General features: G+C 39.1%; 2 protein-coding genes across 2 annotated transcripts; both read right to left on the bottom strand.

Annotated features, from left to right (window-relative positions):
* Nucleotides 1–454: 454 nt before the first annotated feature.
* Nucleotides 455–8,595, bottom strand: mavs (mitochondrial antiviral signaling protein). Its single transcript, XM_022751136.1, has 5 exons — nucleotides 8,510–8,595; nucleotides 5,278–5,400; nucleotides 4,468–4,648; nucleotides 3,583–4,196; nucleotides 455–2,496 (listed from the first exon to the last, which is right to left on the bottom strand). Exons 2-5 carry the CDS (start codon nucleotides 5,398–5,400, stop codon nucleotides 1,825–1,827), a joined length of 1,590 nt encoding a protein of 529 aa, XP_022606857.1. The 5' UTR covers nucleotides 8,510–8,595; the 3' UTR covers nucleotides 455–1,824.
* An 8,032-nt stretch (nucleotides 8,596–16,627) lies between these two features.
* LOC111225636 (probable G-protein coupled receptor 151) lies at nucleotides 16,628–17,764 on the bottom strand. Its single transcript, XM_022750629.1, has one exon. It carries the CDS (start codon nucleotides 17,762–17,764, stop codon nucleotides 16,628–16,630), a length of 1,137 nt encoding a protein of 378 aa, XP_022606350.1.
* Nucleotides 17,765–18,552: the final 788 nt, after the last annotated feature.

Here is an 18,552-nt window from a genome sequence, read left to right as displayed (position 1 = left end):
GGAATTTGGAATTATTTGGAAAAAAACATGAACTAGAAAATACAATGTTCAAAGTTTTCTACATCTCTCCCATCCTTTAAATTATTCATTACTGAATTTGTAAATTACCTTAAAATATGTACATATGTAATTATTAATTGTCAGGAGTTATCTAAATAGATCTAAGTAAAATAACTGGGTCAAGAGTCCAGTGAGAGTGGACAGTGAGTCAGCATGATCAATACCAGGACCATGAAATTGAAGCAGCTAAATGGAGTTTAGCCTTCATTCGTTTTATTAATTGCTCCTGTGCTTTCGTCATAACAAGACAATCCAAGAAAGCTGGGAAAAGCACAATTTTATCAATTTTATAGAGCTGGCAATTTTAAAGAGCTGGCATTCAACATGCACTTCAATATACTGTATATATATATATATATATATATATATATATATACACACACACACACACACATTACAATTTCAGCTTTATTGATGCGATTGCTGAAGTGCATAGCTAGAGACAGTGCATCAAATTTAGATAACACTTACGCTCAGATTAGTTACAATATCTGTATCAGACGGACAATATATTTCATCTATATCTCTGCAGCCAAAATATCCTTTTAAAATGTGCAAAACCTTCTCAATTATTTTTTTTTCCTGACATTTCTTGTATTAACTACTATTTACAATTAACTCTCACCTCACAAACATGACACACTCAACTTGTTTCTATTTAAAGAGGAAAACCTATGGTAAAATAAAATGTCATCTCAAACATTTACACCACATAACAGCCTAGTATGTTGTCTAGACCAGTGGTTGCCAAAGCACCTGCCATGCATACAGCAAGATATGCTCATTTACATTTTTTATAGTACACTTTTGATCATGTTTCATTATTATAAAAAAAAAAGCTAGGCAATGTTTACATGTACTAATTTTTATATTACATTTTCAAACATCAAAACTAAAGAAATAAGTAATAACCATCAAAATAAACATTTAAAAATCCAGTTACATATACAACTAATGGAGCACAGTCACTACTTCCCTGGGAGACGGTGCCAAGAAAGAAAAATCACGGAGTGCTATGGTTTTAAAAGAGTTTAAAAACCACTGGTATAGACTATGAACCACATACATTTTGCAAAATATGTAATAAAATTATGGCGTGTTTGGTTGATTGATTCTTTGAGTGCTGAATATCTGACACATGGTAGGTGCTCTGAAATGTTTTTCACATGTCCATCCATTCTTAAAACACATAATTAGATACCTATATGTAAAAATATATACAGACAAAGCACAATCCATCATTTCCCACTATCAACAGGAGAAGAAAATGTGTGTGATGCTGATACCCTTTCTTCCACAGTCCACATTCAGTAAAATTCAGGTCCTTGATACTCTAATCATCACTGGATGAAAGCCAACAGCCTTATCTTCAAAGTGCTTACCAGACAAGTGAACATACAAACATTTCTATCATTAATACACAACCTCAGTTTACCTTTACAAACCAAATATGTACAGCATAAATAACCTGAGATCTCAGCCCAGCTCCATGACGTTCCCTAACTAGAATAGGAAGGGTACATTTGGTTTTTGATCACTAGTGTCAACTCCATTCAACGTTAACATGATAGAACACAGTCCAACTTAACAACACGGCTTGAAATTAATGTCATGATCAAAGGTCTTGCAGCTATTATTATGATGGATAATTATTAAACAGCTGCCTCATGCCATCCAAGTCCAATGACTACAATAAGGCACCTTACCCGTAAGACCCTCTTTTAAAAGCCTTAAAGCCTAATCTTCTCTTTCCTTTAAATCCCCTTATTTCTTTAACTTCCACGCCATCAACAGTGCACAGGCGCCCACGCCTGCAGCAGTCATAATATACTTTGTATTGGTTGGGAGGCTGTAAGAGAACGTCTTCTCCTCTGAATCCGGCAGTGTTTTCAGCTTTGGTGCTGGTGCAGGCTCAGGGGGGGGGTAGCTCTCACCGGAGGGGGTGTTTAAGCTCGATACAGTATCAGCAGCGGTGTTGGAGGATGGTGCAGGAGGAGTGATCTCTCTGGCTGCTCCGCCGTTGATGATTTGAGCTCGTGGTGCCAAGATCTGGCCGTCTAGGTTGAGGATGGACGGCTCCCCGGACACATGCACCACATTCTCCCGCACCTCAAAACTCTCACAGGGAGATTCGTAATGGTTCTCCTCCGGTTGGTTGTGGCCGAGTCCAACGCCGTTCTCCTGGCATGCAGGAACGTGGGCAGAGGTAACAGCATCCGGTGCAGCATCGCTCATTTCCAGGCGCTGACTATTACCAGAGTAGGGCTCCGCCGGTGGGTTGTGTGCAGGGATAGTAGGACTGTCATGATTTTGTGGTTGGATGCTGACGAGTTGTCCAGGCTTGCTCAGACACATAGAGTTGTCATCAAACACAGAGGCACCAGGCAGGGGGGAGTTTGTAGCTGCTGCATCTCTCTGTGGGCTGCTTTCAATAACCTGCAGGAGAAATAGACGTCACGTGTCATTTTTATTGAGAAGCTTATGTAGAAAATATATTTTTTAAATATTCTGTGCCTCTTGTGTATATGAATAGAAACAACTTTAATTGTGTATAATGCAATCTAATGCTACGTCCACACTACTACGTTTTAGTTTTAAAAACGCATCTCTTCTGCTACGTTTTCACCTCCCGTCCACACGACTCCGGCATTTTTGAGTGACAAGAACTGAGACTTTTGGAAACGCTGCTGGACCCGTTTTAGTTTGAAAACTCCGGGGTTGTGTTGTCCTCTGGACGGGAGAAAACTGAGACCTTTGGAAACGATGATGTAGACACCCACGGGCTCTCTTGATTTCGCTTATCAGCCTGAACTACCAGTGGTGAATACGACATGAATAATGAATTACACATGTTACTGACCTTGTTGTCTTTGCTAGCAGCTGTTGAGGAGTTAAATCCTTTATTTACTTTGTTGTTCCTGGTTCGTGGTATTTTTTGCAACTAATCAACTGCAGAGAAGACAATCTGCTTCCTGTTTAGACCGGCTCACCCACGCCCAGTGTTCATGAATGTTGGGTATGTATGCGTTTTCAGGTGTAACAGTCAGGGCAGAGATCTTTTTCGAAAACGTAGTAGCGTGGACATAATATAAAGCCATGTTCAGACCAATTGTAGCCTTGTGTGAAAAAACACAGCTTTCTCATTCATCACAGTAGGAGTGCTGATGGCAAAACAAAGCAGGCTCATGAGGCAAAAAAAAAAAAGAGGAACCTGACTCAACTTTTTTTGGCAAGACGCCATGTTGACAAATCAAGTATGTGTAACTCTATTTTTACTGTTTACCTCGCGATTGTTGTGATCTTTGCTTTACATTATTGATTTTGAAAAGTGAAATTTTATCCAGGGACTTTGTGTCATTAACTTGTGGCTTTTCAGTCCTCAGGCTTTCATCAGGTAAAATGAATAAATAGTGTTAATAAAGTGAGTAGTGGTGATGGACAGTGTGTGATCTTTTGTTTTTATGACTAAGTCTTAAAATTGCTCATTATAACGTAGATAGAATATTATAATCTGATATTCACCTGTGTAGTAGAAGGTTCAGATGTCTCTTCAGGCTCCAGGACAACAGCAGGTGTTTTTTCAAAAGGAGGGGCGGTGTCCTGTACTGGAGGCCTCTCTGGGGTCAGTGTGAGGAAAGAGGATCCATCGCTCACATCCGAGTTTGCCTGAGTAGGAGAGGGACTCTGTGGTGGCCTGACCTCTGTGGTTGCTGTTGTTTGGACAGGAGTGTCTGTTTTACGCTGTTCAACAGGAGGGGACGGCAGAGGAGACGCCACAGAGTTGTCTGAATCCTGGATGTCTGACTCAGAGTTTTCCTCTGGCTCCTGATGAGCATTTACCTCCCTCTGTGGCGGTGATGGAGGAGGCGTCGATGGAGGGGGTGCCACTTCAATCTGTTGGGGCTCAGGTGGAGGAACAGCCTCGGGTACATGGGCTACTGGGCTCGGGGCTTGTGGATGCACCGGGGTGTTCAGAGGGGGTGAGGCCTGAGCAGCTGGCTGTGGAGGAGCTGATGCTTCAGCTGGCGGAGCGACAGCAACCTGAGAGTTCACACCGTTCTCTGGATGACTGGCAGCTGGAGCTGGCTCGACGTGCACCCTGACGACAGTTGTTGAAGGGGAGCTGGGGTTGGAATCTAGGGCAAAGCAAATAATGCAGTCATTCAAATCTGTTATGAATATATATGACTAAAGCTCTGGGAAATCCTGAAGGACCAGCTAACCCTGAAACTGTGTGCTATTCCAAAAAACATCAGTGGAGTACTATTTAGACTCTTTTTCATTTAATATCTCACAGATAGAGAAACTGAGAAAGACTAAATTAGTTTCCGGTAGCACATACTTTTAACAACATTAGCTACTTACACTTTAATATGCAGTATTAGGTAAATTAACTCGCTGACTTACTCTTAATTCCTTTCAGAGCGTTGTATTCAGCCCTGACCTCATCTGCTATAGTTGGTTGCTCACACGCCTCAAGTGCGTCAATGAACTGCTCCGGCCAGTTTTCTCTCCTCCTCAGACACTCCAGAAGTAGCACCATGCTGTCATGATTTCCATAAGTCTCTCTTTTTGCCTCTATATTTTCCTAAAATAAAAAAATAAAATAAAGAAATATAAAAATATAATTTATCAGGGTAGTGATCACTTTGATCTTGATGTATTGATGATTTTCTGTGAAGTTTATTGTCAAAACTTTACAGTTACTGTCACCAGTGATAACTGATAATTCAACTGAATCACACACACAAAATGATTATGTGATGGGTCATCTTTTGACTTTGAATTGTTCATGTCAATATTGGCCTCAAAAACAGTACAGTAGTAGTACAGCAGTATTGTTTGGGTTACTTGGGACTGCTTATTCCTGCAATTACAGAGTATCCTTTTTTGGGACATATCTGCATTATGACAGTGATAAAATTGTAATAACGGGATGATTAAGAATTGCAACAATGACAATAATGGTGCAAAACCAGACCACTTAAAAAAGCATCAACTAAAGGCAGACAATGGTTATTTTAAAGTACATCAATACAGTATGGCGTATGGTGGCAGAGAAAATATTTCTTTGGTGTCTGAACCGAAACTCAGGTATTGCCACTATTTCTTAAAAAATCTGGATACCTTTGGAAAACCAGTACCAATACATTATGCTATTCCCACATTCCTGAGAGGTTCTATAGGTAGGTATAGGTTATATCTAATGAAACTTACCCTGTCATGACCAGTCAAACACGGCAGGTGGACGATTATTTCTCTCACTTTCACGTTGGATGCAATCATTGGCATTTTCCGCCGCAGATATCCATTGTAGAGTTTGTCGCTGGCAAACGTCATCTGTGAAATAAGTGTGAGCAAATAAAAAACAGAGATAGTGAAGACTTCAAAAACGTTAAATGGGTTTTACTCCTGCCAGGTTTTTACAGTGCAATTTTGTAAATCAATAATAATAATTATTATCATTGTCATTCTTATTATTGTTCATAGTGCACTTTTCATACAAGAGATGTGGCTCAAAGTGCTTTACAAACAAAAATCAAATAATACAATAAGGACAGATTGAAGGACAATGAAAATAGACAATAAAAAGACAGAAGATGATAAAAAAATTAGAATAAAAACAGAAACCAGTAAGAATACCAAAGTATGAAAGAGTTAATTAAAAACCAGTTTAAATAAACAGGTTTTCAGCAGTCATTTTAAAATGTTTGCAGAAAATCTTGCAGGGTTTTCCATAGTTTTGGAGCATAGTTCAAAAAAGCTGCACTGCCTATTTTCTTGTGCGTAAACTTGTGTGTATTTAAAAGCCTGGCAGTAGAAGATCTGAGAGCTTGTGATGGATTATAAAACGACAGAGAATCTGGCAATGTAGGCAGGTCCCAAACCATGAAGCGCTTTAAAATATCCTTCATTCGCACAATCATTCGCACTCACATTCTCACCTACGGGAAATTTAGAGTTGTGAATTAACCTAATCTGCATGTTTTTGGATTGTGGGAGGACGTCGGAGTACCAGGTTTTCTTGCTGTGCCGTGACAATGCTGACCAGTAAACCACCGTGCCGCCCTCTACACTTCTCTTTTTGCTTTGTATGAGACATGAAAGTACCCAAAATCACAATATGGAAACCAGAACTTAGCTGTCTGCGATGATAACAGACACATTTAGGGGATTTTATTCCTTTGCCAATGAAACTGAAAGTGAAAATGAAGATCACCCGTTATGTAACTAGTAGTAAGATAAATATGTTCTTTTTTATTTGGATGTGACTTATTTTTCTTTTTTAAAGGGGAGAGAAACACTCCTACTTTTCAAGGTTGCAACTGTTTGGCGTAAGAAGGTGAACAGGTCCGGACTAGTCACTGATTAATCACCTCCATCTCCAGTTTAATATCTGAACTTTACTTATGCAGCATGAATGTCTCAACCGTAGGTTACTCCACACACTTCGTTCTCATGGCTGTGAGGGAATTTATCCTTCGTTTGGACTTAAAGTAGTATTAGACACTAGACCCTAAATGCACCAGTTCAATTTCTGTCTCAAGGGCAGCTATGAAGACGTTAGAGTCTAGCTGGCCCAGTCCCCGTGGTCATAACTTATGTGACCTTTATTTATTCAGGTGAATCCCACTGTGATAGAAATCTCATTTTCAAGAGACCTGAATGAAAATTAAAACTATTCATGGACAAATAGTCCAAAAAAAAACTTTACTATACAATTTAAATAACAAACAACAAAATTACAAAATTGTAAAATTTTTAAACTCATAAGATGCCAAGACTATAAAACACAGTCAACAGTCTCATCAATTGAAACAATTGCATTATGTTTCGGGAAGGTTTAAAATCTTGTTTCTAAAAAGTGGATAACTTTCTGTGATCTGACAGTGAGAGACGTAACATACGATGGCAATTTCCCAATAAGGGCTTTGTAAAAATGAATAGGTACCAATGCATTTCACGTCTTTCTGATAGAGAGGACCAACCTTCTTGTATAGGCTGCAATGATTTGGACACGTAGTAAGTTTTGTATGGGATTAAATACACCCTGCAAGTAAGATAACCTTCAGAATTTGGTGACACTGCTTGTCTCTATTCTCCTCAGCTGAACTTCAATAAATCCCTCTGGTTAAGACATCTGGGTCTTTTTTTTTTGTATTGAATACACCTTAATGCACCTTCACTTTGTTTGTACCTAAACAGCCAGGTAAAGTAATCTGTTGTCAGGTTCAGTCAGGGGGAACGTTTTCACAGGATATCCTGTCACCACCAGCCATGTCAAGCAGTTAAAGGTTAATGTACATGTGGGACAGTAGCAACAGCAGCAGCAGCAGCAGTAGCAGTATGACAGATCTGAGATTGGAATAAATGTCAGAGGCACTAACCAAAGAGCAAAGTCTTCCTCATTGTATCATTAGCCTACAGAGGCCATGGTTTAGCCTGTCAGGCAGATATGCTGCTGTGTGTTCAAGCCTTTACAGGATTGTGAAAATGTGTGTGTGTGTGTGAGTGAGTGTGTATAATTTTCAAGCACGCATGTTAAGTGTAACGCGATGAGAGACTGCAGATTAACAAGACAAGGCAGGTTGTGTGTGCGAGGGGGAAAAGGCACCTTGTCACAGGAGCAAATTATGAAGAGCCTAGCCAAATGGATGACCTCTAAACTGTCCTTTTGCTGCTGGTGTCCTTGGTTTTCAAAGCTTCTCTGTCAAATTTCATACATAACAGGTTTACCTGAGCAAAACCCTCACAATTATTCCTTCAAATCTTACTTTGATTTAGTGCAACAAAGCTCACAAGTCACGTCAGTGCTAATCAGAAGTGAAAGTAGAGATATCTGAGGAAAGTTTTAAAGCCTGTTTCTGGATAAGAAGGTTGGGAATTGTTTTAAAAAAAGGCTGCACACAAACAACAAGGACAGTAGTGACTGATACTTGCCTGTAAATGATTGAATTATGTTGTTAAAGTATTCTAAGCCTATTTTTGGTTCAAATAACTGACTTGGACTGGGAAGAGTTAAAAAGGCTGAGAATAAACAACAAGGACAATGGAGACTTGTATCTGTCTGTATATTATAGAAATGCATTCTGAAAAACACTTTTTACACCTATTTTCTAGGATAAAACGGACTAAAAAGGTTAGGTGGAATTAAATAAGTCTGTTTTTAAAAAGCAGGGGCGACAGACACAGACACATGCCTGTAAATAGTAGCAATATGTCATGAAATATAACTTTAAAAACGTACCAACTAACAGGAATTACCGGTGTAAAGTTTTCTACATGCTACTTTATGTTAATAATTGCGATGCAACCTAGCTAAGTCACCATCTGTTTCCTGACTTCGCAGGCAACTGTCAACTAAAATATTAAATTAAACATGAATTATATGTGAGAACACAATTAATTTAGATTTATTTACGATAATATGAAATAATTTAGGGCTCACCTTTCGTGTTTTGGTGCCTCAGCAGTTCGTGACTCCCTTTCAACTGCTATTCCTGCTCTCACTAAAACCTGCGTTGTCGTCTTGTCACACATCTGCGCAGCGGTTACAGAAGCCGCTCGTTCTCTAATCCTATTGGACAACAGCGCCGTCAATCAAATCTCGGACCAATAAAAACGAGAGTAGGATGTAAAGGAGGCGGAGGTTTCTTAATCTTGACCCTAACTGTGACCTTTCCTGTGATGGATGGCGGCAGAATTAGATAGGATCTGGACTACTGGTTTACATCTGTCTCTAATCCCTGATCCTAATCCGTTCACATGGATAGAGAGAGAGAGAGGAGGGGAGCAACTGTGTTGTTTATGTATGAAATATATAATACATGACCATATCACCAATATGTCATCATTAATTTGATTTTTTTTGTAAGTAAATAAAACTAGCATTCACAACATGCAATCCAAGAGCACTAAAACAGTAACATTCAGTTGTAGTTTAAGTAAATGCAGCTGTATTACCATAATATAGAAATTCTCCATTACAAAAATGAAAACTTTTAAAATCAGGTTCAAGATCAACATCTTCAATATAAAAACAGAACAAACTACAGCTTCATAAATTAGCTAAAGCTCCAAAACCCTTCAAGTGGTTTTCATGTTATTTTGACATGCTACTGTAAACTTAATTATTGCATATATTTGGATTACCTTAATTATGAGATTACCATATTAATTGGTGTTGTATATAAAGTGGCGCAATATTATTTGAGTTTATAATATTGACTAATATTACTTCATTGACTTTATTATATAATTTCATTATCAGTACTTTATTATTTCATATATATATATAATTTGTACATTTGTAGGTGTAACATTTAAGATACCCCTTTAGTGTGCAGCACTTTAAGTTCCCACCTGCCATTGTTTGCAGGGGGACAGGTGTGAATGTGACAGTCTACTGGATACACATGTAATTGCTAAGAGAGCAGAATAAAGTTGAGTCAGTGGTGATGAAGTCAGTCAAAGGAAATTGTAGTCTGCTTGTCACCCACAGCCCAGATACCAGAGAACCCTAATGACTGAGAAATAAGGTTTACACTACCATTACTACTGTCATATTTTTTAAGCTTGATAACTGAAGACTTTTGAATGGAAAAAAGATAAGATATATTTTATTGATCATGTGCGGGGATAATAGATAAGAGTGTAAAAGGATAAAACAAAAGGGGAGGCAACAAACAGGTTTGCTGATCTGCATTTCTCCTCAACATCTGCTGAATAATAAAAACATAATAGTTATATGACTTTAAATTGTTGGTAAGACAGGAGCAGGAACACGAGTCAAGTCTTGGCCTATGCTCATTTTGCACCAGAAGGAGGCGCCACTTACTTACTTACACACTGAGCACACAGGAGGAGGCAACTGTATGTGATTGTGCAGAAATATACAGTATGTATTTAAATCAACATTTGCTTTAACTCTCCTCAATGAAATGAGCACGACTCCAGTGACGTGTATTAACAGGAGATCTGTCTTTGCATGACAGTAGTCCTATTTAATGCACATCTTTGTTAACCACCTGTAAGTTCACAACACGAACAGGATCCCAGTGATCTGAATTACTGGAGGATTATGGGAAGGATAATAGCATCGGCAGGATTTTGGTTCATTACGCTGCAGGTTTGTTAAACAGGGATTAAAGATGTTTGAGTGCACTGCTTCAATGTAAAGGTTTGTTCATGATAACTTGCTCTTCATCCTGTAAATCTGTGTGTCATCACGTAATATTTGATTGCATTATGCTCCATGTTAAATGTATTTCCTGAAGTAAACCCACATCTCTCATTGAAGTTTGCAGCTCTTATATTTTTTTGGTTTTCTGACAGAAGCCGTGTGAATCTACTTCTGTTTATCTTCTATCTATCTAATTTCAGTTGTGTCATAAAAAAAAATAACACGTTTGTTTCTGTGTTATTAAAGTGCATCAGCTATTACATGAACTACCATTAGGGAACATTAATCACCAGCAATTCATGCACACGCAAGTTTTTAAGTTAACAAGAAATCATTTTCCTTATGAAATTACAAGTACAGGAAGTACAATAATTGCAGCTCCATCGTACATCGGCTCTCTGGTTCATCTGCAGTGAATTACCTAATTTTCAACATGAGAGAGTTTGTGATTTCAAAGGGGCAATTTTACACACGATGATGATCTTCATGGGGAGTATTGCTCAGCCTGTGAAAACAGTTGTACACTTTAGTTTGTAACTCTGGAGCAGTTTTTCTCAAGCTTTTCCTGTCACAACTTCCTGCTGCTCTCCTAAGCATAAACTGAATTCATTTCTATCCACCAATTACAAACTCACGTCCAAATAATGAATGAAAGGGTTGTTCATACATGTTGCTGTGTCTGACTAACTCTTGCTAATTGTTTATTCATGTATCAGATTATTTCAGTGTGACATGTCCTTCTCTGGGCTTGGCCTTGCGGGTTACACATTTTAACAGAAACTGCATTACAAACCGTGGCTGTGGAGTTTCAAGACATCAGGACTGATGCTCCTCAGCCTCAGCTCAAAATTCTTGCTAATTTCAAGCTGTTTCCTAAAGATTATTGCTTTGTATATTGTTGGTATCTTTGGTGCTCAGAGCTCATTGGTGCTCTTATGTCTCCTGTGTTGTGTTTGTTTCTGCAAGTAGGTAGCACTCTTTTCAGCCACGGGGGCTATTAGAGAAGAGAAAGGGTGTTAAAACCAACGAATGTGAGCAGGATTCAGGTTGAATCACTGCTGTGTTCAATCGACTAAGAAAATGTGACAGGTTATTATTATAAAAATCATTTCTTTTCAGAAATGTGCTGATAGAACTGTAATCTAGACATCAGAGTAGACAGTTAATTATCAGGGTAACAGTGTTGCATTTATTTATTTTATTTTGTCTGTTAGTGATTAAAATCATGTAACAAATGCAGCTGGTAAACCCGTGTAAAAAATATTAAATGACTGGATTTCATCAGCTCTAATGCCGGACGGAGCAGGGTTTACTACACGCAGTAATACGATTAGCAGCAAAAAAATATAACCCTTAAACAAAAATCATAAGAGACAATAATCATGAAACTAAACCATCTTTATGGAGGTAAAATCCCACCTCTGTCACTCTCCACACAGCTCAGAACAAATGCTAAAAACAAACGCTAGTCCTATTTGACTTGAACCTTTCATATCTTGCGGGGAAAAACCCTCCTTAGCAGGAATGAGGATACGAGGAGAGCCACCAAATAAAGCCACAGAAAGCCCGAGGCAGCATCAACAATCCATCACGGCTGAGTGGGGAGGAAAAACACCATGTACATCTCAATAAAAGAGCTGCACTGCACTCTTTTCAGAGCCCTTTGGCATTAAGACTACAGCACACCGACAAGAAGGGATATGCAGGATTCTCATGTGAGGTCATTGGTAGTGATTTAACTGTGCCTTACAGTACATGAAGCCATGTCAGACATCAAATCACACCTTATTCTCCTTTTTCCCATCTGCTAATGGACACACACTCTTATTTTTTCTATCTAGCAAGCGTAGTGTGAGCTCTCAGAGTCCAGTTTAAGTTCATCAGTAGCAGAGACGGCTAACCCTTAACCGACATATATATTTAACTACATGCATGCTTAAGGGAGGGAGACATCCTCAGTGGAAATGGGACCTTATGGACTTTATCCCCCACAGGCAGCTCAATTATCTTTATGCCAGCATTATGTTTATATGGCCAAGTGAAGCAGAACGTATGAAGTATCACGCCTGCGTTGCACAACGTTGCATAACATGCTTCATAGTTGCTACTTGGACAGTTTGAGACAATTAGGACAATTTTTCGTGAGGTAGTGGTGGGGTGGGGGGGGGGGTGGGGTGCGGGGGCTGTATCATTCTGTAGAAAGATGAGGAATCAGCGAGGAGACAGTGGACTCGTCACAGATCAGATATGAGAAATAGTCTCGACCTCGACCTAATCCCCTGCTGTACTGGACTGGACGTGCTAACAATGGGGGTCCTGGACAACTGGTACAAACACCATCAGGATTATAGGTTGCCTCTCCATAGGGGTTCTAACCTACAGAAAGAGCAGCTATAAGAAGTCACTGTAAATACATTTCAGTAATAGACACTTAGATTCAGAATTTCACCAATATAGAAGATAATAATAATAAGCTTTATGTATTTAGCACCTTTCAAAACACAGTTACAAGTGCTTTGCAAGACAAGATAAAACTGAGGATGAACAATAAAAAATGAATGATAAAAAAAAAACATTTAAAAAGTGTTTAAAGGTTTAACAAGATTGGGGGGAGAAAAGAGTGACTATGAGGTTCAGTAAAAATGAGATAAAACAGAATAAAATAAATAAATTGTAAAGAAACAGGATGATGACTTAATATAATAATAGATTCAGTCCCCAAGCCCAGAGAAAGCACACCTATAAAGATACGTCTTTAAGACGGATTTAAAAAAGGTCAAAGAATCCAGGGCAAGCCTTAAAAGTCATCCATAAAATCTTTTCTAAAATTTACCAGAAGCCAATGAAGAAGTGCAAAAATGGGAGTAATATGCTGTCTTCTTTTGGTTTTGGTAAGAAGTCTGGCTGCTGCATTTTGGACTAGCTGTAATTTATGTCGACTCTGTTGGCTCAGACATGTACAAAGGGAGTTACAGTAGTCCAAACAAAAGGAGAAGCCTGAACTAACACTTTAGCGTAGGTTATAATACATCATCTGACCAGCGCTCCTTCCTCAGGGAAGACTGGATGCTGCAGTGACTCGGTATCGGAAAATGACGAGGCTAGCTGGTTAGCATGCTAACTTAAGTAAATGAGAAGAAGTGACAGAAATAGAAGTAAAACATGAAAGTTGCTTTCCACCTCTGGAGACAGCTCTTGGTGAGTAAAGGAATGAAGTTTAATGCTGGTAAGTAAACAGCTGTCCATGCTAATGTTAGCTATGTAGCAATAGAAAAAACATACAAATAGCTCCTTTAAAATTTTTACCTTGCCCCATCATCTCATTGAACAAAACTCCAAACAAAAAGCTGTTGAGTAGCTGTAGTCTTGACTGACTGATTTCTGAACTTCCTGTGAGCTTTACTGTGAACTTTACTTTTGTACTGCTTCTCTACAAAGCTATAAATGACCTGGTTATTATGAGCCAGAGTCTGTCAGTTCTTTTGGCACTGTCTTTTCAAGGATTAAGTCAAAAGCTGGTGAAGCTGCTTTTACCCTCTGACTTGTTGGAGTCATCAGATGACACAGGATGCCCCTCAACACTAACCTCTTTTTAAAAGCAGGCTAAAAACTTTTTCTCTAAAGCCTTTATTTAGGGTTTATCCAGTTTATATATTGTGTTTGTCTGTAGTGGTGTGATTAGGGTTACTTTCCAGTGCACATATTTTAACTTTTAAATTATATTTTTATGAACAACACTTGTCTTTTTATATAAAACTATGTTTGCTGTTTATAAATGTAACAAACACTGGAAGCAGAGCTGTAGCCAGGATTTTAGAAATAGGCCATCATGAGTGCTGCAACCACTCTTCTAAATATTCATGATTTAGACCACTATTTATTCAGCCAAATGTTCAGTTATACTTGTTATACTTTTGTAATATGGACTTATTTTGGCAGTGAAAACTAATTTCCAGAAAATGAAAATGGATGCGAAACAAACAAAAAGAGACTATAAAAGACAAATCTCCTATGAACAGACACAAGATACCTACAAAAAGACACATCTCATCTCATGTTATGAAGCTGTAAATAACGGCTACTGCTCTAAAAGGTTTGTAATTTATTTAAAGTGTGAGTCAATTTATTTTGCACTTCATCATTTCAGGTTTCTCAGGTTATACTTTATTCTCTGAGAGGTTCTCAGCAGGACACGGTCTCTATTGTCGATTAACGTAGGAGAAAAAATAGAGGGGAAAATGTGGAAGAATTAATTTTGTAGATTTGCCTATTTAATGAACTTGTTCTGCTCGATTGGCCTAAAAGAAGCATCTATTATTCAGTGTAGCATCCTCCTAGAATAAAGAACTCACAAAACACACTGTGAATGACTGAATGAAAAACCAAGTGACCCAAGGGCAGACATTTGGAGACATGGTCTATTGTCAATGAATAAATTATGTGCAAGAGCACAATCATACTGAGGAGCTTTAGAGGCTTGTTTTTTTTCCTCTTCAACCTGTAACCTTTCTTTTCACTCAGGCAGACTAAAATGTCAAATCTGCTGGGGCGTCAGAGCCACAGGCGGCCGCTGCTTTACTGGTAAACACATAGACGAAAAAAGCAGGTTTCTTTTCACAACCACTAAAAGGTTAGACTGCAAACGCAGGTCATGTGGGGTGGTGGTGGTGGTGATCATCTGACCATCCACATCAGACATAGTTATCAATAAGTTAAAAAATGTATAAAGAAATATGTCTTTACCATGCTGTAAGAAACTAAATATTTTAATAACAATGATGTAACAACAAAATGAAACTTTAACCCACCCATCTATATAAGTAGTAAGTATATACACATGTAACACATTGGAGGACTTTTCTAGTGTTAATTAAAGTACCAAAAGCAAAAGTACACATAATGCAGAATGGTCCATAATTAGATTATAATCACATTATTGATTCATTAATGTTTACATAGCTTTAATGTTGCTAAAGGGCTAATTTCACTTATTACTGCTGGTTAACATGTGAATTTCCCACAGGGATCAATAAAGTCTTATCTTAACCAATAATAATACATCATAATTTATTTGTTGTTTATCAATCTACTAAACTACAAGAACCTCAAAAGTTAACTATAATAATCTGCAGTACTTGAGGAAATGTAGTTACTTTCCACCACTGTGTGTATATATAAAAGTTTAATGATAATATAATGTAGTTATACACAGATAAAAGTGTTGATTGGTGTAATTGTCTGGATGCTATAAAACAGAATGACAATGTATTTACAAAATATATTCTCTAAGGAGAACATCTAAAAGCAGTTATAGGGAAATTGTTGTTTTTATTAATGTACATTAATGTATTTGTCAACAATTCAAACAAAGACATATTTTATATAATTGCAACTGTGTTTTACCATATGTGGGTGTTGACAGGAGTTAAAGATGTTTACAAATACATTAACACTTATATCTACCTACATGATGTAAATGTTGTATCATAAACTATTGATGAAATGTTTATATAGGCTATTGCTTATCAATACTAAATAGGGGGAGTTTAAGTTAATTGAAAATACTGTACTTTTAAGAATATTTTGATGCTTAATACTTCTGTACTTTTGTGAAATGTTGAATGCAGGACTTTTACTGTAACAGAGTATTTGTACTGTGGTGCTGCTACTTTTACTTAAGTAAAAGCTCTGAACTTCGAAAATAACAACATAAAGTGCACCTTTATGACCAAGTATTGAGGCAAGTGATTTGATTCAAACAGAGGAAAACAAAGTCAGAAATATTCACCAGATTTACGATACGCCACTAGACGAGCCTGAACGCTGCTTTGCACTGGAATATGATTATTAACTTGACCTATGTAGCTGGATTAGTTGTGATTTTAATAACGAGAAATGATCTCTGTTCATTTCATCTCACAACCTCCTGAATTAAATGGAGAGATTTGATGTTCGTTTTGTACTTTATCCGTGATTAAAAAGGTAGGATGAATGTTTTACATCATTTAAAAAAAACAGAACAGTCCTTATTTGAGAATGTTTTAATATCCATGTTGTTCATCACATGTACACAATCACAACAAACCATCTGATGCTTCAGTACCCTGATATTTACATTTGATTCATATTTGTACAAACCTCCCCTAATTAAAGGTGTTCTACTTGACAGTGCAGCCATACTGCAGGCTAGAACAGATATTCAATAGTAGAAACATGTGTAACATCAAAACATGATAGTGTACAAGTTCATTTTACATCTAAATCAACCTCACGACAGCAAACAGGCCACTACAGCCTTTCAACGAGGGTCTGAACTGTGGGTCAACAAACTAGTAAACCAACTGAGAAGTTGAAAAAAGAAAAGACACTTTCACATCTGATTCTCTACAACATCTTCTCCTCTCTCTCCCACGGGACCGGATCCTGCTCCTCTTCCACGTTCGTATTCCTGCGTCCGGTCCAGAAATGCTCCACGTCCGGGAAGGTCTTCTCCGTGTCCCCGGCAGAGACCGCGTTGGCGACCGCGTTTGAGCCGACCTCCGCTCCGTTTCCCTCCGTCGTTGGACATTTGATGCTTGGGACGTGCTTCGAGCCCCTGCAGGTGGCGATGAACCAGATGGTGATCAGCCCTTGGCGCACGTCGTCGTACATGGTCATTAGGATCACCGGAGAGATGGAGCTGCACGCGTAAAGGAGGACTTGCGCGAAGATGATCAAACCGACAGGAGGTTTGTTGTACCCGAGCCTGATCCAGGTGAACGTCCCCCACTCCGGCAGCAGCATGAGCCCGAGTGCGCCGCTCAGACACAGTAAGACCAGGGTAACCTTGCTCTGGTGCTGCGGGCTGGGTGCGTGGTTCACCGCGGTGTGCAGCGTTTTGGTGTAGTATGCAAGCGTGAAGATGACCGGCACCACAAAGGTTGCAGTTGGGTAAATCTTGTAGAACAAACTCATGAAGTCAGACGCGCACACTGGCATTTCAGAGACGCAAATGGTGTTGCGGCCATGCTGCAGCAAAGAGGCGAAAAGCATCTGCGGGATCGGAAATATCATAGACACAATCCAGATAAACGCCAGGGCTCCGTGGATCCACGTCGGGGTGTAGAGGGCCCCCCTGGCTGGGCTGGGGACCAAAGTGTGTTTGGCTCTGGTGGTGACCGCAAGGATTAAAGTTTTTGCAACCACACACGAGTGCTGGAACCAGTCCGTGGTGCTGCAAACAAAACTCCCCAGGGTCCAGGTCTGCTTGTAGTAGGTGACGGCGCGCACCGGGGCGCACAGTAACAGGATGGCCAGGTCCGTAGAGGCCAAAGAGGCGAGGAGCGCTTTCACCTCGGAGCCCCTTCCGTTCCTGAAGTCACGAATGAAAATCAGCAAAACGAGCAAATTTCCAACCGCTCCAGACACACAGATCCCGATCAGGAGGACTGGCATGGCTGTTCTGGTGTCCCCCCTTTGGAGAAGTTGAACTCCTCCAACGAAATCAAAAAAGGAGACATTTGCTGGTCGATCAATATCCATCTCTTTAAAGTTCGAGGTCCTTAAAGTGAAAAAAAAATGCAGTAAACAAACAAAACTTATCGTTTTTCTTGTAGATCTTGAGTTCCACTGTTCTCCGCAGATTTAACGTCCTGCAGATAGAAAAGGGCGCAGGAGCTGTCCAGGGCGCCGCGGTGCTGAAACGCTGCTTATGGGGTCGTGATCGTATCAGCAAGTGGGTGAGCAGGCTGGCAGGTAGGCTATTTCAAGTGCTGCCATTTAGCATCGTCAACAACTCACGTCATTTTATCAGTGTGGCTCCAGGCTGCAGCCAGCTCAAATGTGAGCGCAGCGTGATATGATTTACATTCAAAACCTCAGAAGGATGAGGGCTGGTGTGGCGTGTCAGGAATATGTCAAAGGAACAAATGATCTGACTCTCCTGGGGATCTGTTAGAGGTCTCTTCAGAATAAAAACACACGTTTAATATATATAAAAAACAAGCATCAAAGCACAGACTTGCACTGGAAGCACTGATAAATAAACGCCATGTGGTGAAGACATACGAAATGTTTAAAAAATAATCACATCATGCTTCAGAAAACTGCAATGGCTAAAAGGCATGCATCTGCTTAATGGGGACAGAAGTCCCTTCATTACATTAACCATTAAAATGCCCTAATCTCTCATCTTAATAAGGCTTATGCAAACTACCACTGCACTAAAATTTAAAATATAAAATAAGATTCTCTTAAAATCACTGCACTAATATTGTCCCCTAACTTTGAAAACTGAAAAAAATGACAAAAATGTCCTTAAGTTCAGTAAA

This window comes from Seriola dumerili, unplaced genomic scaffold (assembly GCF_002260705.1).
Source record: "Seriola dumerili isolate Sdu_G_001 unplaced genomic scaffold, Sdu_1.0 BDQW01000149.1, whole genome shotgun sequence".
NCBI lineage: Eukaryota > Metazoa > Chordata > Actinopteri > Carangiformes > Carangidae > Seriola > Seriola dumerili.
Note: the sequence above shows the minus strand (reverse complement) of the source record. Positions and strands in the feature narration are given on the sequence as shown.